The 19,764-nt window shown below is 48.6% G+C and overlaps 1 protein-coding gene and 1 pseudogene across 2 annotated transcripts in view; both read left to right on the top strand.

Moving 5' to 3' along the window:
* RUVBL1 (RuvB like AAA ATPase 1) overlaps positions 1-12,984 on the top strand; it is a 42,935-nt gene extending 29,951 nt beyond the window's left edge. Inside the window, exons 9-11 of one of the 2 annotated variants that reach the window (XM_025376231.1) lie at positions 6,130-6,232; positions 11,385-11,476; positions 12,533-12,983. In XM_025376231.1, coding sequence (XP_025232016.1) covers positions 6,130-6,232; positions 11,385-11,476; positions 12,533-12,692 — 355 coding nt within the window. In that variant the 3' untranslated portion in view covers positions 12,693-12,983. Of the gene's footprint in view, positions 1-6,129; positions 6,233-11,384; positions 11,477-12,532 lie in introns of both variants that reach the window. The other variant, XM_025376232.1, reaches the window with a different exon arrangement.
* Positions 12,985-18,677: 5,693 nt separating this feature from the next.
* Positions 18,678-18,858, top strand: LOC112619986 (annotated as a pseudogene).
* Positions 18,859-19,764: the final 906 nt, after the last annotated feature.

Genomic DNA, 19,764 nt, shown 5'->3' with positions numbered 1-19,764 from the left:
ATGAAGCCTCTTTATAGCCCCTCCTGACCTTGACAAGCAGCCCCCAAATCCTTTAGGTCACCTCTCCCTGTGGACAGCTGATGTGGGAGCCGTTCTAGAAGAAGCACCTGTCCCTGGGCCTCTTGACGCTCCAGACTCCTTCTGGGAAAGGTCCATCCATGGATGACAGGGAGGCAAAGCTCTGTTGCCCGCTTGCCTGGCTCTTCCCTAACTTGACACCGTAAGAAGTGCCTTCCCTTCCAAGCTCAGGATCCTGAACTGTTAGATGAGAGCCCAGCACTGATCCCAGCTTGCAAACTGGGAGATTTTCTTTTCATATTGAGGTATAGCCCCTGGGATTAGGAGTTCTTGTAGGAGTTTCTCACTGAAAGTCACTTTGTTGCACCAAAGCATCAAGACTTAAGAAACAGTATGGGGAGGCCGAGACGGGTGGATCACGAGGTCAGGAGATCGAGACCATCCTGGCTAACACGGTGAAACCCCGTCTCTACTAAAAAATACAAAAAACTAGCCGGGCGAGGTGGCGGGCGCCTGTAGTCCCAGCTACTCGGGAGGCTGAGGCAGGAGAATGGCGTAAACCCGGAAGGCGGAGCTTGCAGTGAGCTGAGATCCGGCCACTGCACTCCAGCCCGGGCGACAGAGCGAGACTCCGTCTCAAAAAAAAAAAAAAAGAAACAGTATGGTCTCTGTTCAGTGTAACCCTGTGGCAGATAGTGTTTCAAAAACAAACAAACAAAAACAAAAAACAAAAACAACTTTATGGAGACATAATTCATACAAAATACAATTTTTTGTGTGGTTTCTAGTGTATTCACAGAGTTGTGCAGCCATCACCACAATCAATTTTAGAACATTTTCATCAACCCAAAAAGAAACTGTACCCATCAACAGTCACCGTCCCTTCTGTACCCTTACCCCCATCTACTGGCAGCCGTTAATCAATTTTGTCTCTATAGATTTGATTTTTCTGGAAATTTTGTATAAATAGCACCATATAATCTGGTCTTTTGTGACTGGCTTCTTTCACTTGGCGTGATGTTTTCAAGGTTCATCCATGTTGTAGTATGCGTAGTACTTATTTCTTTTTCCAGCTGAATAGTATTCTATTATATGGAATATTTAATAGTGTATCTTATTTAACCATTCATTAGTTGATGGACATTGGGTTGTTGGGTTATTATGATAATGCTGCTCTGAACATTTGTGTACAACTTTTTTTTTTTTCTTTCTTTCTTTTTTTTTGTAAGTAGAGATGATGGGGTCTCACTTTGTTGACCAGGCTGGTCTTGAACTCCTGGGCTCCAAGGATCCTCCTGGCTCAGCCTCCCAAACTGCTAGGATTACTGTGAGCTACCACACCCGGCCTATGTACAACATTTTTAAGTGGACATGGTTTTTATTTCTTTCAGTTATGTACCTAGGAGTGGAATTGCTGGGTCCAGTGGTAACTGTTTAACCTTTCAAGGAACTGCCAGCTGTTTTCCAAAGCCATCTGCATCATTTGACATTCCCACCAGCAATGTATGAAGGTCCCAGTTTCTCCACATTCTTGCCAGCACTTGTCTGTCTTTTTGATTATAGATATTCTAGTGGGTAATGAAGTAATATCTCATTGTGGTTTTGATTTGCATTTCCTCAACGACTAAGGATGTTGAGCGTCTTTTCATGTGCTTGTTGGCCGCTTATATATTGTCTTCGGAGAAATGTTTATTCACATCCTTTGCCCATTTTTTATTCAGGTTCTTTGTCTTTCCGTTGTCGAATTATAAGAGTTCTTTATATATTCTGGATACTAGATCTTTATCATTTATATATGATTTATAAATATCCTATTCTTTGAGCTGTCTTTTCAGTTTCTTGATAGTGTCTTGACACACACAAGTTTTAAATTTCAATGAAGTCCAATTTATGTTTTTTCTTTTGTTGTTTGTGTTTCTGGTTTCATGTGTAAGAACCCATTGCCTAATCTAAAATCACAAAGGTTTATGCTTGTGTTTTCTCCTGAGAGTTTTATAGTTTCGACTTTTATGTGTAGGCTTATGATCCATTTGTAGTTAATTTTCATGTAGGGCGTAAGGAAGGGGTTGGTCCAACTTCATTATTTTGCATGTGAATATCCAGTTGTCCCAGAACCATTTGTTGAAAAGACTGTTCTTTTTTTATTGAATTGTTTTGGCAGCCTCATCAGAAAATCAAATGGCTGTCTTTTTAGCACTCTTACTGTGTGCCCACTGAGCCCAAGGTTAAGTGGATATTAGGTGAGTTACCCATCACATTACCCAGAGAGGTGTTTTTACTGCGCTTTCTGTCAGCAGAAAAGCTTTGTGTTATCTGTGTCCCTGTAGTTATAGGATTACATAAAGAAGCATTTATGTAGTGATTCTCAACCAGGGGCAAATTTGTTCCACTGGGGACATGTAGCAATGTCTGGAGACATTTTTACTTAACACGACTCAGAAGTGCCTGGCATCTAGTGGGTAGAGGCCAAGGATGCTGCTGAACATCCTGCAATGCATAGGACAGCCCTTCAAAAAGAATTAATTTGGTCCAAAACATCCACAGTGTCACAGTTATTGTAAGAGTTATTGTAAGAGGAAAGTAGTCACAAATGAGTCAGCCATGTTGCACATGTGGTGGTGTATCTGTAGGATACATTTCTAGAAGTACATTTGTCTTGCTCCTATAGATAATGCTGTATTGGATTCCAAGGAGATTTAGTTCTGTGGCTTCATAGCTCCAAACTGTCTATCTGGAGGAAGCTCACTTATGGCTGAGTTTGGACAATTGCTGAACGGTAAAATGTTAAAATTAATAGTAGACTGAGGCCAAAGCCAGAAATGAGCTTCTAAGATGCAAGAATAAATCTGCAGATTTACCAAAATGTAATTATTATCCAGCTTCTTATTAACAGTTTTATAACATTACCATTATGGCTGCCTTGTTAAACTGTGATCCTCCCCACTCCCCGCCCCCTAGCTCCTGCTGAGGTCAGCATACGGCCCAGCACTGCTGCTGGCACATGGGGGCTCCACTCAACCAGCCCACTCAGCAGCATCACCAGTTGGAACCATCTCCCACTAATACAGTTTCTAGAAGAAACTTTCTACTTCAGATTCATAGCTTGGACAAATCTCAAAAATGTTTGGTCTTTAATTCCTGAAAAATGCTTAGCAGTCCTCAGCAGCCTTTTCTTTTGTTTTTCTCCTCATCAAACTCCTTTTTACCACTTGGCAGCCTTTTAATAGACTTCGAAAACTATAAGAAATGTTATTAATGCATTTCTATAAATTCTGTCCTTGTGAAGTTTGATTTGGGACTACTTTATTTTTCTCTAACCTTTTCTTCTTTAAACTTTTTATGTTTGTTGTGATTTATCGTGGGTGGTGTAGAATGTTGGATATTTTTGTCCTTGGGATATTTTAATGTGGCAAAATTGAGATCTTACAATTTCCTCAGAATTCCCAAAAGAATTCTCAAATAAGACTTAAAAAACACTTATGGCCTAAATAGAATTAAAAAATAAAAATAAAATGTAGTTTTAAAAGGTTATTTTGCTTAATGTGAAGGTTACAGGTACACCAGATACTGAGATTTGAATCATGATAGAATTTCATCTTTATAATTCTTCCTAATTTTAAAAAGACATTTGTTGCTGGAAAAAGATAAGTTTTTTCTAAAGTTAACTAATATTTGTATTTCCTATTAGTTTGTTTCCATATTTACTTTGAAGATTTTATTTTTTTTGCATTGGACTTAACAATTCATTAATGTAGCATTTTATTCTCTTTTTGAATTGTTTTTATTGTGGTAAAATGTGTTTACATTAAATTTGCCATTTTAACTATTTTTAAGTGTATAATTCATTGGCATTAATGACATTCACAGTGTGGCATGACCATCACCGCTATTTCCAAAACCATCACCACTATTTCCAAAACTTTTTCATCATCTCAAAAACGGAAACTCTGTAACCATTAAGCACAAAGTCCCAATCCTACCTCCCCTCAGATCCTGGTAACGTCTCATTTATTTCTGTCTTTTTTTTTTTTTTTCTTGTAATACAGGGTCTCACTCTGTCACCCAAGCTGGAGTGCAGTGGCACAGTCTTGGCTCACTGCAACCTCTGCCTCCTGGGCTCAAGTGATTCTCATGCCTTACCTTCCGGAGTAGCTGGGATTACAGGCACATGCCACCAGGCCTGGCTAATTTCTGTCTCTATGAATTTGCCTACTATAGATATTTCCTATAAAGAAACCATAAAATATTTGTTCTTTTGTCTCTGGCTTATTTCACTTTGCATGTCTTCAGGGTTCATCCTGTGCTAGCATATATTTTGTTTGCATTTTATTTTTGCAGTCATAAATACGCATTTTTATACCTCAATTAACTGGATAGAATTTAAACAATTAGATTTTGTTTTTGCTAAAGTTAAATTTTTAGCATCCTTACTTGTTTTTGAAACCAAATATTCAGATACTAACAAATCCAGTTGACATGACTAATTCTTTGTTATATTCATTACTTATAACCATAGACTGTACAATCCTGCACGAGTTTAAGAGTGCCAGAAGTGTAGCCTTTCTGTTGTTATGACCCCCAGAGGCCAAGGCAGAAGCCCACAGCACATGGGGCTTCCAAACACCAGCTGAAGGCTGGCCCCGTGTGCCACCAGTGACTGCCCAGTGCACCTCAGGGTCTGGTGGGTTGGCAAGGTTCCTCCCCTGGGCTGTTATTCCTGTGGCTTGGCTAAGGGTTCAAGAGAAAAATAGGCAAATGATGGGATTGGATCCTTCTCAACAAGAAGTAAAATAATATATATATATGGGAATACATTCAAATGCTTCATTAGTAATCAAAGAAATGCAAACTTAAACAAGGTGTTACCTTTCCCTCTTTTTCTAAACTGTCAAAATAGCAAAATGTTTCAGAATGAGAATACTTGGTAGTGGCTATGATCCTGTGAGATTAGATAACTCATGTAGCTGAATAAATTAGGATAGTTATTCATTCAAGTAGCTATTCAGGGTTCTGTCAGGCACTACAACAGTTGCTAAGGAAATGCTTATGACTGTATGCATCAAAATATCAATAAAAATAATAGCAACAATTGAGAAACTACCTAAATGCTTAACGATTTGGGTTAAGTAAAATATTTAATGGATTGTTAAGTAAATATTAAACATAAGTATTAAGACTGATGCAAGCCAGGTGCAGTAGCTCACACCTGTACTCCGAGCTACTCGGGAGGCTGAGGTGGGAGGAGCCCTTGAGCCCAGGAGTCTGGGGCTGCTGTAAGCCAGAATCATGCCACTGCACTCCAGCCTGGGCCATAGAACAAGACCCGGTCTCAAAAACAAAACAAAACAAAGCAAAGAAGACTGAAGCAACATGGACAAAAACAAAAAAATATGTGCATACTTAGTATAATTTGTAAAATTATGCTATAGAGTATTATATATAGTATATAGTTATATATGTACATATATGTACTATATGTAATATATAGTACATACTATGTATTATACTACATAATTTGTATATATATGAAAGTTTGGCAGATATCTAGATGATTATTTTTGAGTATGATTTTAGTTATTGTTTTTTCCTGTTTCCCAGTTTTCCTATGGTACTGATGATTACCAAGATAATGAAGTTGGTTTTTTTTTTTTTTTTTCTTTTTGGGACAGAGTCTTACTCTGTCACTCAGGGTGGAGTGCAGTGGTACACTCTCAGCTCACTGCAACCTCTGCCTCGCGGGTTCAGGTGATTCTCATGCCTCAGCCTCCCCAGTAGCTGGAATTACAGGTGTGTACCACCATGTCCAGCTAACTTTTGTATTTTTAGTAGAGACAGGGTTTTAACATGTTGGCCAGCTGTTCTTGAACTGCTGACCTCAGGTGATCTACCCGCCTCTGCCTCCCAAAGTGTTGGCATTACAGGTGTGAGCCACCGTGCCCAGCCTGAAGTTGTTGTTATGCCACTGGAGGTTAGTCTGTTTACTGTGGTCCTGGCTCTGATTCTTAGGCTGCCTAGCCAGCTGCTTGTGTTGTGAATGCTGGATCTGTATTTCCAGTGTTGTTTCTTGTCTAACAGAGGCTTAGGTGATGGGATTAATTTTGCCCCTTACAGAGGCACTGAGGACATCACATCCCCTCACGGCATCCCTCTTGACCTTCTGGACCGAGTAATGATAATCCGGACCATGCTGTATACTCCACAGGAAATGAAACAGGTGAGCCTCCCTTCTTCCCTCCTGCTGTCTTCTCTCATTTGCTCCCAGTGTTCACTGATGGCTGTGCAGAAAGGTATCTGCGGCTTGGATCTGGCTGCCATTCACCATCTCACCACTTAGCTACTGGCCTCGAGCAATTCACATTACTCCAGAGTCTCAGTCTCCCCATCTGAAAGATGGATTGGGCTAACTAGACATTGCCTCAAGTGTCAAAAGAAGCTCAGCTCCCTGTCTTGGCTGTTCGCTTTTCTGCTGTTCCCCCTTTGATAAGCTTTAGGAAAAGGTTAGTGAAAAAATCAATTTGATGATAGCCATTAGGGAAGCTACCAGCTCTATAAAAAGGAGGCAATAAAATATGATTTAGTGATAGCCTTTTGGTGACCAGGCCAGACTATGCCTGTGGCCTTTTTTACTCGGAGGACAAGGCCAGGCTCACTGTTCCACCTGAACCAACAGCAAGCCAGCTCCAGCAGGGTATAGAATGTAGCCACCCTGACCTGGAAGAGGCCAGTGCCTGTGTCCTAGCAGAGCCTGTCTGTTGTATCCAGCATGACGAATGACAAGTTTCTTGGCAGCTTTGGAGGCCGCCCCTGGGCTGGTCTGTGGCTTTGCAATAGAGTCCTTGAGGGCTTCTGCCAAGTCCACAGAGGTGATGGCGAGACAGCATCATACAGCTTAGAAGAGCACCTGAAGATAGAGTTTGTGAAACTGATCGTATAATAAGAGGCTTCATTGAAGGACCCCTGGAAGCATCTAGCTCCGTGGCTGGCACACGGTGCATGCCCATAAGTCTGCGTGAGCTGAATCTGGGTTAGGCTTGGAGTTGGGAGACGACAGGGATGTATGAGCGTGGGCTTTATCCAAAGGGCCACAGTCCCAGTGGTCTCTGTAGGAATTGCCTCTTGCTTGATGTGCAGCTCGAGCACAACTAAGTGCCAAGCATTGGAATCATTGGACTAGGAATTTCTAGTCACCTTAATGGTATTTTCAGGTATTCCGTATGATCACCATCTGTTTTATTTTTTACTTTTGAGTCACGGAGCTGTAAGTCCAGGATGCAAAACCAGGCAGTGCCCTGCAGAGCCCAGGCCATCTGTTCAGTGGTACATACCCTGGATTGGTGTCTCAGAGGTGGTATGTGCTGCGCTCTTTCCTCTGCCCTGCCCACCCTTGCCCCATATGTTCTCTTCTGGTGGACTCTGGCGTGCAGCCATGGTTGGAGATGCTGAGCAGGCTGGGGCTGCAGTGACATCTCGATGCACTTTGCCTGGACCTTGTCTTTTCACCAGAGCATGGCACTCTGTTAAGCATCGTGTTGAACAGGACATGCCTGGCCAGTTTGATTCCATTTGATCCCCAGTAACCCATGAGGCAGGGAGAACTACTGTCATTACCCAGTAGTTTTAAAAGATGAGGACATTACCTAGGCACGGTGACTCACACCTGTAATCCCAGTACTTTGGGAGGCTGAGGCTGGAGGGTCACTTGAGCTCAGGAGTTTGAGACCAGCCTGGGCCACATAGCGACACCCCTACTCAACAAAACATAAAAAGTTAGCCAGGTGTGGTGATGTGTGCCTGTAGTCCCAGCTACTTGGGAGGCTGAGGTGAGAGGATCACTTTAGCCCAGGAGGTCGAGGCTGCAGTGAGCTGTGATGGTGCCACTGCACTCCAACAGAGTGAGACCCTGTCTCAAAAAAAGACAGATGAGGACACTGAGACCTAGGGTAACTAATTTGCCCAAGTTCATAACATTAGTCAGTGGCTAGCAGGTAACAGGACTGGCCGTAATTCAGGCTTTCTGATCCAGAAACCTGTGTTCTTAATCACTGTGCCACTCAACTTCCCTGCTGCTAGAAATCTCTCATCTCATTGTCATCAGGATTCGTGAGGTGGCTTTCCTCTGGCAGTTTGTGAGCAGGATCTTTCCTTTGGAGCAGTCAGGGCCTCTCCTTGGGGTGGGCCTTTCCCAGCACTTCAGCTACTCTCCCATGGCTGGAGGTCCAGCGTGGACCTGCCGGCATCTCTTATTGACCACATGCAGGAGTGCTGTAGGGATGCATCAGGAGAGTCATGGATCTCCCTTCGTAACCAGCACTGGCAAATTACTGAAGCAGTTATGGTTCATAGTAGCAATTGTATATGTTATTTAGGAGATGGTGTCAATGACCGGGGGCCTCATTGCCAAGTAAGGGTGTCTTGCTCTTGGGTGACTGCCAGGTTGAAGCCAAGGCATTCACTGAACAGAAGCAGAAGCAGAAACAGAGTCCTAGGCAATTCTTGGCCCATTCTTACTGCAGGACATAGCACCTTACTTTTGGGTCTAAAACCCCGTGTGTCCTGCCAAAAAAGGCAGCCCAGCACAGATGTGGTCAGGACCAGAGACACCAGGAGTATTTTGAGGCCATCATTTGCCTACTGAATGACTTGAACAATTTGGTGCATCTCACTGAGCCTCTACCTTCTCTGTTAAGTGGAAGATCTGCTCCCTGCTTTGCAAGATTGTCATTAGAATTCGTGAGGTATTGGCAATAACGGGCCCTCCCATCCTTCCCATTGCTGTTGTTATTACTGTATTCATAGCTTTGTGTGCTTCATAGGTACCCTCTAGGGTCCTCTACGTACAACGTACAACAGCTTCGCAATAGCCAATGTTGGAGGCTCCAAGAATGAGGGTCCTGTGGCCATGTGGAGAGTAAGCAGCAGAGTCAGGACTACCACTCAGAGCTAATTCACCCTTGCTGCTGCCATTCGAACCCAGAGCTCCTGGCCCAAGCAGTCTGGAATGTTCTGCACTGTGCTTCTAGAACAGTGACTTGCCAGGCCAGCTCTGGGCTAGGGCTATCTTGGCTTAGTCAGGAGGGCCTCTCCTCAGGCTTTCTGTCAGGACTCGTGGCTTTGTTCCCACTGGCCCAGGCAATAACCTCAGCATTTTTACTGGAGCCTGGGCTAGGTTTTTAAACAAACTCGATGTAACTTGTGTACTCTGCAATCCAAGCCGACACCCTCATAAACTATCCCTGCAGGTTATTAAATGATTAAAGATCTCATTTATGAACTGTCCATTTTCGAGCAGCTTGAGACGGACGCTCTCACGATTGCTTTGACCTGCTCTAGTGAGAGAGAGAGCAGAGTGTCCCTGACATTCTGGAAGCTGAGCCGCAGATTCAGTGCAGCTCACTGAAGGGGAGACGCTTAGGCTGAAGCTGTCTCCTGTGACCAGGCTCCAGGATTCAATATTTGCATCTCCCTGGAGTTTCAGAAGGTCCTCTGGGGACATTTTTCTTGGCAGGACCTGGCAGTTTCCTCAGTCCCAGCTGTGAGTAAGAAGCCTTTTTTACCTTGAAGCTGTGTTCAGAGGGGAGTTTTGTTGATGGAGCAGGGAGTCACCCCCATTTCCTTTTCTTGATTGTCCTTGTACCATCCAGTAACTTCAGAGGGCCCCTCTCTGCCCAGCTGCATTTAGCTTTGAATCTCAAACAGTGGAACTCCTCCTGCACAAGCTAAGATTGTTTCAGTGGAGCTCACACCCTGGCAGTTCACCCATGAGCCCAGCAGATAAGTTTCATGTGGCCTATGCAGTGTTTGTGAAATATTTGAACAAGTTGCTGACATCTAGAAATCAGGACCTTTTTTTTTTTTTTGGAGACGGAGTTTCTCTCTTGTTGCCCGGACTGGAGTGCCATGGCACAATCTCAGCTCACTGCAACCTCCACTTCCCGGGTTCAAGCGATTCTCCTGTCTCAGCGTCCCAAGTAGCTGGGATTACAGGCATGTGCCACCACACCCAACTAATTTTTGTCTTTTTAGTAGAGATGGGGTTTTGCCATATTGGTCAGGCTGGTCTTAAACTCCTGACCTCAGGTGATCCACCTGCCTCGGCCTCCCAAAGTGCTGGGATTACAGGCGTGAGCCACTGCGTCCGGCCAAAATCAGCACATTTTGTACAAAGATCTGAGTTCTGAGCCCATCTTGACAAAAGGGAAGACTTCAGACAGCACCTTGTAGCAGTGGTGGCTGTGGGTGGAGGGGCTGCCTCCCCAGAGTGTTTGCTGGCCAAGCACTTCACCCTCACCCGGGTCATTGCAGCCGCTCTGGCCTGCTGGTGCTTTCCAAGGCCTTTCCCATCTATGGGCAGCCGACGTGCTGTCCCCCCAGCCCAGCCAGGATCATCAGAGACTGGGCTCCCCACTACTGCAGCTCCTGCCCGCAGGGTCCCAGCCTGGAGAGCTGACAAGCGAGGCTTGATGTGGCCACCTCAGTAAAGCTCTGGCTCTCCTCCCTCCTGGAAGGCTGAAGCTGGGACTCAGTCTTTCCCAGCTCCTGTGCCTCTACACTGGGTGTGCTTTTATGGCTTTAATTTCAACAAGGGCTTCTTGATATCTTGTTTACGAAGCTGCCAAAGTGAAAAATTCCTGTATTATATGCGGCTCGAAGTCCTGCAGTTATCTCAGCTCCACAACACACAACATCATTATCCCGGCTGCCCCTTATCACTCAGTGCTGGTACGCCTGCAGGATCCTGGTCCACCGTGTTACAGCATCCCCGCCACCAGCCTGCCTCCCTTCCAACTCTACCAAGATCTTCAAACTGCAACAAGCGTCAGCCTCTTCTTGATAGATTAGATACCTCCCGGTGATGTTATGAGGCCTGGTAAATCTTTAAAAGTAACTTTTTTGATTTATTTAACCATCATATTTATCAAGCAAATAAAAAATGTCTCTTCTTGCCTGAGTGCTTGTAGGTGGTAGTGCCCATGCTGGAGAGGTAGGTTAGAGCCCTTGTGGGAGCCCAGGGTAGGTTAGAAGAGGCCCCAGTTCTCTGCCTGGTGACAGGGGAGGGAAGGACATGGAGGCAAGAGTGAGCCACTTGGAAGCTGCACACCTCCTGGGGCACCAGCCACACTTGAGTCAGTTGAACACAGCATACTGGCTGTGATGCTATTCATGCATACTGTGGGGCTGCACATGCCCCCTGGAGGGTGCCGGGCCGGCAGTGCTGGGCAGGCGTTTGCTTCCTGCCCACCAGCCCAGGTCTTGATTTCTCTTATGCTGCACAGTGAGAAATACTGAGCAACATTGTCTTTAAAGCACTTTAGAAATGGGACACTTGAGGTCAGTCACTGTTGATCATGTTTTTTCTCCTTTAAAAGATCATTAAAATCCGTGCCCAGACGGAGGGAATCAACATCAGTGAGGAGGCACTGAACCACCTGGGGGAGATTGGCACCAAGACGACACTGAGGTGAGCCAGTACCCTGGGCCCACCGGGGCCTCCCCAGCACAGCCAGGGCTCTCACTGGGGTCATTCTGGACAATAAAGGTAGATCCCCTCCTAGGGCACAGGACTGTATCCATCTGCTCTTCCTGGCGTGATGGGTGCCAGGGCACTTGAGTTTCAAATGCAGAGGATTTATCTGATGGTTTTTAACAAGCTAGAGTAAGGGTGAAGTCCCTGTGTCCTGCAGCAGATGCTCCCCTCTGGTGGAGAGTGCTTTGACCCTGGGCCTTCTTGTGGCAGAGAAGATGCATAGAATTAGAGAGTAGGGACCATGTGGCAGCTAATTAGCCAGGGCCCTGGCTCCTGTTCTCCCAGTGATGTTATGAGGCCTGCTAAATCTTTAACTTTTTTGATTTATTTACCCATCAAGCAAATAAAAAATGTCTGGGTGGTGGGTATGGAGAGCCAGGGAGGAGCGCAGACATAGACAGTTCTCCAGCAACTCAAAGGCAGGACCTGCAGAGCATGTCCCTTCACAGTGGCCTGACTCATTGTAAAATCATTGCTTCACAGTCCTCAGCCCTTCCCTACATCCCTTTAGTCAGTTCTTGTTCCTGAGGTTGAAGGCAGAAATGCAAGCTATGAGGTTTGGATGAAGGGGTACTTTTTAAAACGGCAGAGTCTTCATGCCTTTGGATGGGCATGTACTTCCAGCTGGCTGTGTTTTTGTTTCCCTGCCATGTTAAATATCCCTATCTGTTGGACACCTGTATACATTTAAGTTTGCAGTCCTTTTCCAGTAGCAGTGATGTTACTTCCTATTGGAGGATTTGTAGACTGTACTAAAGATTTGGGGAATAGCACTTATGTCTTCTTGGTGGCTCCTGGCCCCTCTCTGATGGGGTAATGACTGCAGCTCTCTGAGAAGTGACAACTTTGTCTCCCCTTTTCTGTGCTCATATCAGCTGGCACAAGCCTAGCACTGGGCTCTGCTCCTGGTGTCAGTGCTGCCTGCTGATTTGGGGGAAGGGGCTTCGGTGGCCCCAGTTTCACTCCAGCCCTGGCCTCTGTCCACTCTAGGTACTCAGTGCAGCTGCTGACCCCGGCCAACTTGCTTGCTAAAATCAACGGGAAGGACAGCATTGAGAAAGAGCACGTCGAAGAGATCAGTGAGCTTTTCTATGATGCCAAGTCCTCTGCCAAAATCCTGGCTGATCAGCAGGATAAGTACATGAAGTGAGATGGCTGAGGTTTTCAGCAGCAAGAGACTCCCCAGGTGTGTCTGGCCTGGGTCTGGCCTGTGGGCGCTCGCCCCTGGGCTTGGGGCTGCCGTCCCCACTCAGGGCGTGGTCTACAGCACTGTCAGTTCAGTGTGGAAAGCATTTCTTTTTAAATTATCATAACTGTTCCTGTGGTTGCTTTGAAAGAACCCTTCCTTACCTGGTGTGTTTTCTATAAATCTTCATAGGTTATTTTGATCTCTCTCTCTCTCTATTCTAAGTTTTTTAAAAATAAACTTTGCAGAACAGTTTTAGTTGTAGAGTCATTGTGAACATACCATAGGGAGTTCCCATGTATCTTGTACCCAGTTTCCCTTCTTGTTAACATGTTACATCAGATAGCACATTTGTCACGGTGAATGACCAATACCGATGCATTATTATACTGCATTCACATTTTCTCAGTTTTACCTAATGTCCTTTTTCTGTCTCAAGATCCCATCCAGGATAACCCATTACAACTAGTTGTCATGTCTCCTTAGATGCCTCTTGCCTGTGACATTTTCTTACATTTTCCTTGTTCTTGATGACCCTGACAGTTTTGAGGAGGACTGATCAGGTATTCTGTAGAACATCCCTCAGTTGGGGTTTGTCTGATGCTTTTCTCGTGAGTAGACTGGGATTGTGGGTTATGGAGAAGAAGATACAGAGGTGAAATGCAGTTCTCATCATACCATGTGTGGTTCTCGTCACATGCTAACAACATGACTCATCGTTGATGGTGACCTTGACCCTTGATGGCTGAGGTCATGTTTGTGGGGTCTTCTCACTGTAAAGTTACTCTGTGCTGCCTTTCCATACTGATTTCTTTGGAAGGAAGTCACTATGTGCAGCCCACACTTAAAGGGTGGCGGTTATGCTCACCTCTAGATAACTGAGTATTTACCAAAATTATTTGGGATTCTGCATGGAAGATTGTATCAGAATGGACTCATGGAAGTTCATCGTATACTTTAGTAGATTTATTTTGTTGCTCAAATTGAGCCAGCTTTGGCCAGTGAGAGCTCTGTCAGTTGGCTCGTGTGTCCCTCTGATGTGTCCCCATCTCTCTGGCCGCATCTCTGGGTTCACCCACTAAGTAAGCAGCAAGGGCAAGTGCAGCACTGGGCAGTGCACTTGACTGGAGTGTGCCTTCCCAGTAGGATGAGCGCTGCGTTCTTGCCCTTGCCACGCCTGTCCTTCCCTGCCGGCTCTGTGGTGCCTGAGGTAGGGCTGAGCACCCGTACACTGTTCCTACCACTTGCCCATTGTGCAAGTTCGGACTGGATCTCTGTGCTGTTATGATATGGGAGGCAGGGCTGACCAGGATGGTCATCTTGGTTCAGTGCTTTAGTCCAAACTAACAATGAGCTCCTTGTGGGGCAAGCAGCATTGTCCTTCCATTAGGGACAGTCCCCTGTAGTCATGTCAAGGGGACAGTGGGAGGGGGCGGAGATGATGCTGGGGATCCCACCTAGCCTGAGAGGCGCCAGCCTGTCCCTGCTGCCAGTGTGAATCTTCTCCCTGGGCCTGGCCCCTGAGGACCCTGGCATGCACAGCAGTGGTGGTAGGACCCTTCATGGAGTCAGCTGTGCATGTGGCCCATGCTGGCTGCCAGTGTCCTCTGAGGCTGCACTTGTCTTTAGCCTCCCCACTCGAGCCATGTTAGACAAACAGAAGAGAGATGCAGCAAGAGCTTATTGCACCAGGGACTGTGTTCACACTCTGTGTCCCATGTTGTCTTCACAGTAGCCTGTGAGACTGGGATAGGTGTGCTAGCCCACTTCCAAGTCCACTTCCATAGAGGAGGAGGGGGCAGTTCAGGCAAGTCCCTTGCCCAGCTAGTAAGAGATGGAACCAGGATTTGAAATCAGGCTGTTTGGAACCTGTGTTCCTAACACCTGGGGGCCATACTGCCTCTTTCTGTGTTGGCATTTAGTGGCAGCTAGGAGCTGTCAAGATCTGACCTTTCTACCAGGCAGGTGAAGGAAGCGGGGTCCAGTGTGGAGAAGGTGACCCACCTAGAGGACAAGAACCAGGCAGGCCTCTGCTCCAGCGGGGCCTCTCACTTGGGCCCCAAGCCTTTCATGGTGTTTAAGGAGCAGGATGGAAGTGGTGCTGACAGCAGATCTCCCAGCCGCGGGTGGGGACAGAGTCTTCTTCGGCTGCCCAAGGTACCAACATCCAGAGCAGCCAGGTGAGGAGGGGACCGTGGTCTTGCTCTTCCCAGGCCACAGACCTTTGGTTCCTGCTCCTCAGGTATCCTAGCTGAGGTGGTGCCCAGAGAGCTGGCCCAATTCGCTGGTCTGTGCTCCAAAGTGAGGGAGATGGTTCTGGATAGGCAGGAAGGTGAGATTATTTTAATTTTCCTCCTATTTTTTCCAGCAAGGTCTGTGATTATTACATTAATCTTCTAGGCGAAGTTTTTACGACTGATCCCTCGCCGACTATGAGAAGTTTCTCCATCCATTACTAAGAGGGAAACAGACCCTGGTGGGGAGGAAAATATTTGTTACATCTTATCAGGCTGACACACAATCTAACAACAATTACAGCAGCCCCATTTTTTGCACTATTTCAGCTCCAGTGTGAAAAATTGTTGTAATATTAAAGTGAGGCAGGGTGGGGGCTGGTCATTGGAAGTGGTTGAATATTCCAGGCTCTCAGCCCAGGCTCTCTTGGGTGCCACCCAGGGAGCCGATTGGGTGGCTGAGGAGAGGGAGGGAGGGATTTTCACATAAATCCCAGCACCCTGTCTCGTGTGCTAATGGCCCCAGAGATAGTTGTGAGACTGGGAAGGGCTCTTGAAAGACGCGTCCCTGGCCGTGGCAGGGAAACCGCCTTGTGCCCTGCCTCATTTTCTCAGTGCAGACACCTTCTTACTGCAACATGTCTTAGGGTTGCATCTGCCAGATTGATTGGTAGGACAGTTTGTTTTTTAGGACTAAATGGATCGTGCTCTCACACTAGAAAGTGGCTTCTTGGTTAGCAAACCTTTCTTAGCCATTTGTATAATAAAATGGGGGTACAGAATGGGGGTGGGGTTGCACTCCCAGTCGACCTCTTTCTCTCAGAAACTGTGGCCAGCCCTGGGCGGAGCAGCTGGGGTACCCCCCTGCTCTGGGAGGGCTGTGGGCAGAGGCGCAGTGGATGGGGACCAAGCGGTTCTGGGGCTCAGCAGGGCATGGCATTGATTGCATTTTCCTCCTCTGTGTGGCCCTTGGTCCTAGCCTCATGAGTCTTTGGTTTCCTGGTGTGAGAGTGGGAAGTTCATATCCCATAGACCCATGTGAGGACTTGGTGAAGTGACCCACATGTGGCTGCATCAGGTACCCAAGAGACTAACAGGCAGTAAAGAGTTCCTGATCCCTGGCCCACTTGGAAAGAGGTCACAGTTTGTCAAACTGGAGCAAGCAGCCTGCTAGGCCTGCCCCTCCCTTTCGCAGACAGCTGGCACTTGGAAGGACCCTTAGGATCCCCCTGTGTTTGGAAAAAGCCCTGCAGCCCAGAGGGGCCAGCACTGGCTCAGGGCCACACAGCCCAAGAGCGGAGGGGATAGCACGGGGCAACTGCCAGAAACAACGCACTGCTTCTCACCGGGGCCCTGGCATCCCATCCTGGGTGAGGCTCAGCTAGGGCTGAGGCAGCCAGAGGGGGCGAAATGACCACCCCCTTGCCGCGACCAGCGCTGGTGTTTGTCAGGTCAGACCTGCTCTCATTTGGTGTCTGGAAAAGAGGTCCCTCGGGAGGTAGAACAGTGTTCACCCCTCCATTCATGGTCATCCATTCATTCTCCACACAGAAGTTCCTCTTCCTTGCTTCCTTCAGTGTGCGGCCACTCCCCTTCCATTCTGGGGAGAGCAGGATAGGGGGTGAGGGAGTCCTGGGCAGCGGGACTGGGGAGCTCAGGGCGCAGGGTGGGCCACGCAGTGGGGCCCCAGAATGGGGAAGGGGTGGGCCGGCCGCGGGGGCTGCCTGTCGGCCCCTGCTGCCCTGCCTCCCCTCCCCGTCACTTGGCGGCAGGCACGGTGATTAATGGCCGGGCCATGCAGGCCGGGCCGCCATCAGCGCGCGTCTAGGCGATGGATGCGGCTGTCAGGCCGGCCCGGCCCGCACTGACCCCCGGGCAGGGGCCCGGCGCGATCAATGGGCGGCGCGCGGCGGGCGGCGGCTGGGCCGGCGCGATAAGATGGGCCGATGGGCGCCCGCCGATTGCCCGCTCCGTCACCCGCCGTCACCGTCACCGTCACGCCGCCAGGGCGCAGATCACTGCGCCGTCAGCGCCGCGTGATTAATGGGGACGCCGGCAGCTGCGGGGAGGGCGCGGGCACGCGGACCCCGCACCCAGAGGGACACGGTGGGGTGCGGGGTGCGCGCTGGGACGCCGCACACAGCACACTGCACTTACACTGGAGCCACGTGCAGGGAACGGGGGACACGGCTGGGTGCGGGGTGCATGCTGCAGGTCTGCACACGGGGCACACGGTGCAGGTTTTCACTGGGCTGCGTGAGCGCGTGTGTAGTGGGTGGAGGTCCCGGTGCAGCCGTAACACAAAGGCCTGAGTTACTTAGGCCTGAGGGGTGGGAGGAGGAGGGACCACACCTGCTGTGACCTCTCTACCCCAACCCCTGCCTGGCCTAGGCCTCAGCCACCAGGTCCACCAGCCTCTTCGGCCTTTACAAGCCTGCCCACTGTCCCAACCATCTTTGAGAACCCAGACTTGACTGTCAGGACCCCGACCAAAACCCTTCCACAGGTCCCATGGCTAAATCCCAGGTTCCCCACCCTCCGGGCAGACCCGCAGGAATGCCGATCCCCGCCCCTCCACGCCGGCCCGCCCCGCTGTGCTCCTTTAGCAGACATCGAAAGTGGTCCCATCCCCCAGAGCTTTGTCCCTGGGTCGGGTCATGCTGTGGGGACGCCCTTAGCGCTCTCAGTGCACGGTTGGCCCTGCTCGCGCCCCACTGGGTGACGGGGGCAGGAGCCGTCTGCCCCACCCCACCCACCCCCCGCCCCAGAGCCCACAAATCCCCACTCGAAGCGACCCGCCTCTCAGGCACTGCCCCTCCAGAAGAGCCCTGGGCCGCCGGGACCCCCTCGGGACTCGAGAGGGAGAGGCTCGCCCAACCCAAATACCCACATGGCGCTAGGGAGGAGCCGCGTGCCAGGTGTGCAGAGAGGGGGCCGGAGGGCTTCCCAAAGCCAGTGACAGGAGCGCAGCAGGGACAGTTGGGCGCGAGTGTGGGACTGACCCGAAGCCCGAACTGCCAAGGGGAGCGAGACAAGGGGAAGGGTGGGGGGCCCGGCTGGGTGGACTGGGGCCTATTCCGTGGGCGGTGGGGGTCTCAGGGCCAAGCGGCAGCGGGGGCAGTGCCAGCCGCTCTCCCTTTTCCCCTCGAAAACCACAGCCTCCCCAGGGCCGCGCGGCGCCCAGGGGGAGCTTGCGAGGACACAGCGCCCCCGCGTGGGTGGACACGCACAGAGCCGCGCCCGTGGAGTTTCAGTCCCAGGCTCCGCCCCCGCCGCGCTGCCCCCATGGGGGCGTGGTCAGGCCTAGCCCAGGGGTTCCGAGATTCCAAGTCACACCTAGCACGACTTGGGAAGTCGCGACGGAAGTGTGCGACTTCCCAGCAGGAGAGGTTGAAGTCCCGGCAGGCAGGGAGGAAGGCGTGTGTGTCCCCACGTGCATGCGGGGAAGGAGCAGTGGGGGAAGGCTGAGTTGGGCTTTCAATTAAAGGTACATACACTTAGTTTTTTGATGGAAAATTGCCAAAGGCGTGTAGCGTGAAAAACCTCCCTCCACACCTGCCCCCTGCCTCCTGTTCCGTCTCCAGAAGTGCCTGTCTTACACCGGTGTGTTCCTCTAGAGATGGCCAGGACATGCGTGGGGCAGCACACACTCATAGCACCTTCTCAACACTCATTATGAAACATGTCACATGGAAAACTGCAAGAATTACAAGCGATCGCCTCTCAGCCTTTGGCTAAGATCAAGTGTAGTATGTGTTCTTATCAGTTTAATATCTGCTGTCTGAGGACAGTATATTAAATGGATTTTTGGAGCAGGGAGATGGAATAGGACCTTGCTCCTTCCACTCCATGTATCCACCTGGTATTGCAGTACCTCCAGGAATAGTGCACCTTCTTTGGGGGAATGAAAAAAAGGATTTCAGGTGAGCCCCCATATCCCTGTTGTCTAGGCACTGCCCATCCCTGTCTGCCTGCCAGTCTGCCTTGTCAGTCTTCTGTGCATTTCAAAGTGAGTTGCAGACACAGCCACCTCCGTAGTCAAGCACGTGTATCTTTACCTAGAGTTCAGTACTTGATTACAGTTTTTTAATTTTTTTTTTTTTTTTTTTGAGACGGAGGTTTATTCCTGTTGCCCAGGCTGGAGTGCAGTGGTGCAATCTCAGCTCACTGCAACCACCCCCTGCCGGGTTCAAGTGATTCTCCTGCCTCAGCCTCCCAAATAGCTGGGATTACAGGCACATGCCACCATGCCCAGCTAATTTTGTATTTTTAGTAGAGATGGGGTTTCTTCATGTTGGTCAGGCTGGTCTTGAACTCCTGACCTCAGGTGATCTGCCTGCTTTGGCCTCCCAAAGTGCTGTCATTACAGGTGTGAGCCACTGTGCCTGGCCACTTATGGTTATTTTTAAATGTAAAAAATACAGTGAAATGCACAAATCCTAAGTGGAGCATTCCATGAGTCCTGACTAATGAAACCAAACTCCAGTGAAGGATATTACTATTGCCCAGAAAGTTCCTTGTGCCAATCTCTAACACACTAGAGGCAACCACTGTTAGATTTTTTTTTTTTTGCCATAGATTAGGTTTTCCTGCTTTAGAATTTCATGTAAATGAGATCATACAACATGACTTGTTTCTTTCACTTAGCTTTTGAGCTTCGTCAATGTTGTGTGTATGGGTAGTTTGTTCTTTTTTATTGCTGGGTAAAATGCCACCGTGTGGATCCACCACATGTATCCATTGGTGGATGGTCATCTAGGCTATTCCCTATTTTTCAGCTATTATGAAATTCTGTACAAGTC

This window comes from Theropithecus gelada, chromosome 2 (genome assembly GCF_003255815.1).
Source record: "Theropithecus gelada isolate Dixy chromosome 2, Tgel_1.0, whole genome shotgun sequence".
NCBI lineage: Eukaryota > Metazoa > Chordata > Mammalia > Primates > Cercopithecidae > Theropithecus > Theropithecus gelada.
The sequence above is the reverse complement of the archived record's forward strand: the minus strand, read 5'-3'. Positions and strand labels throughout refer to the sequence as shown.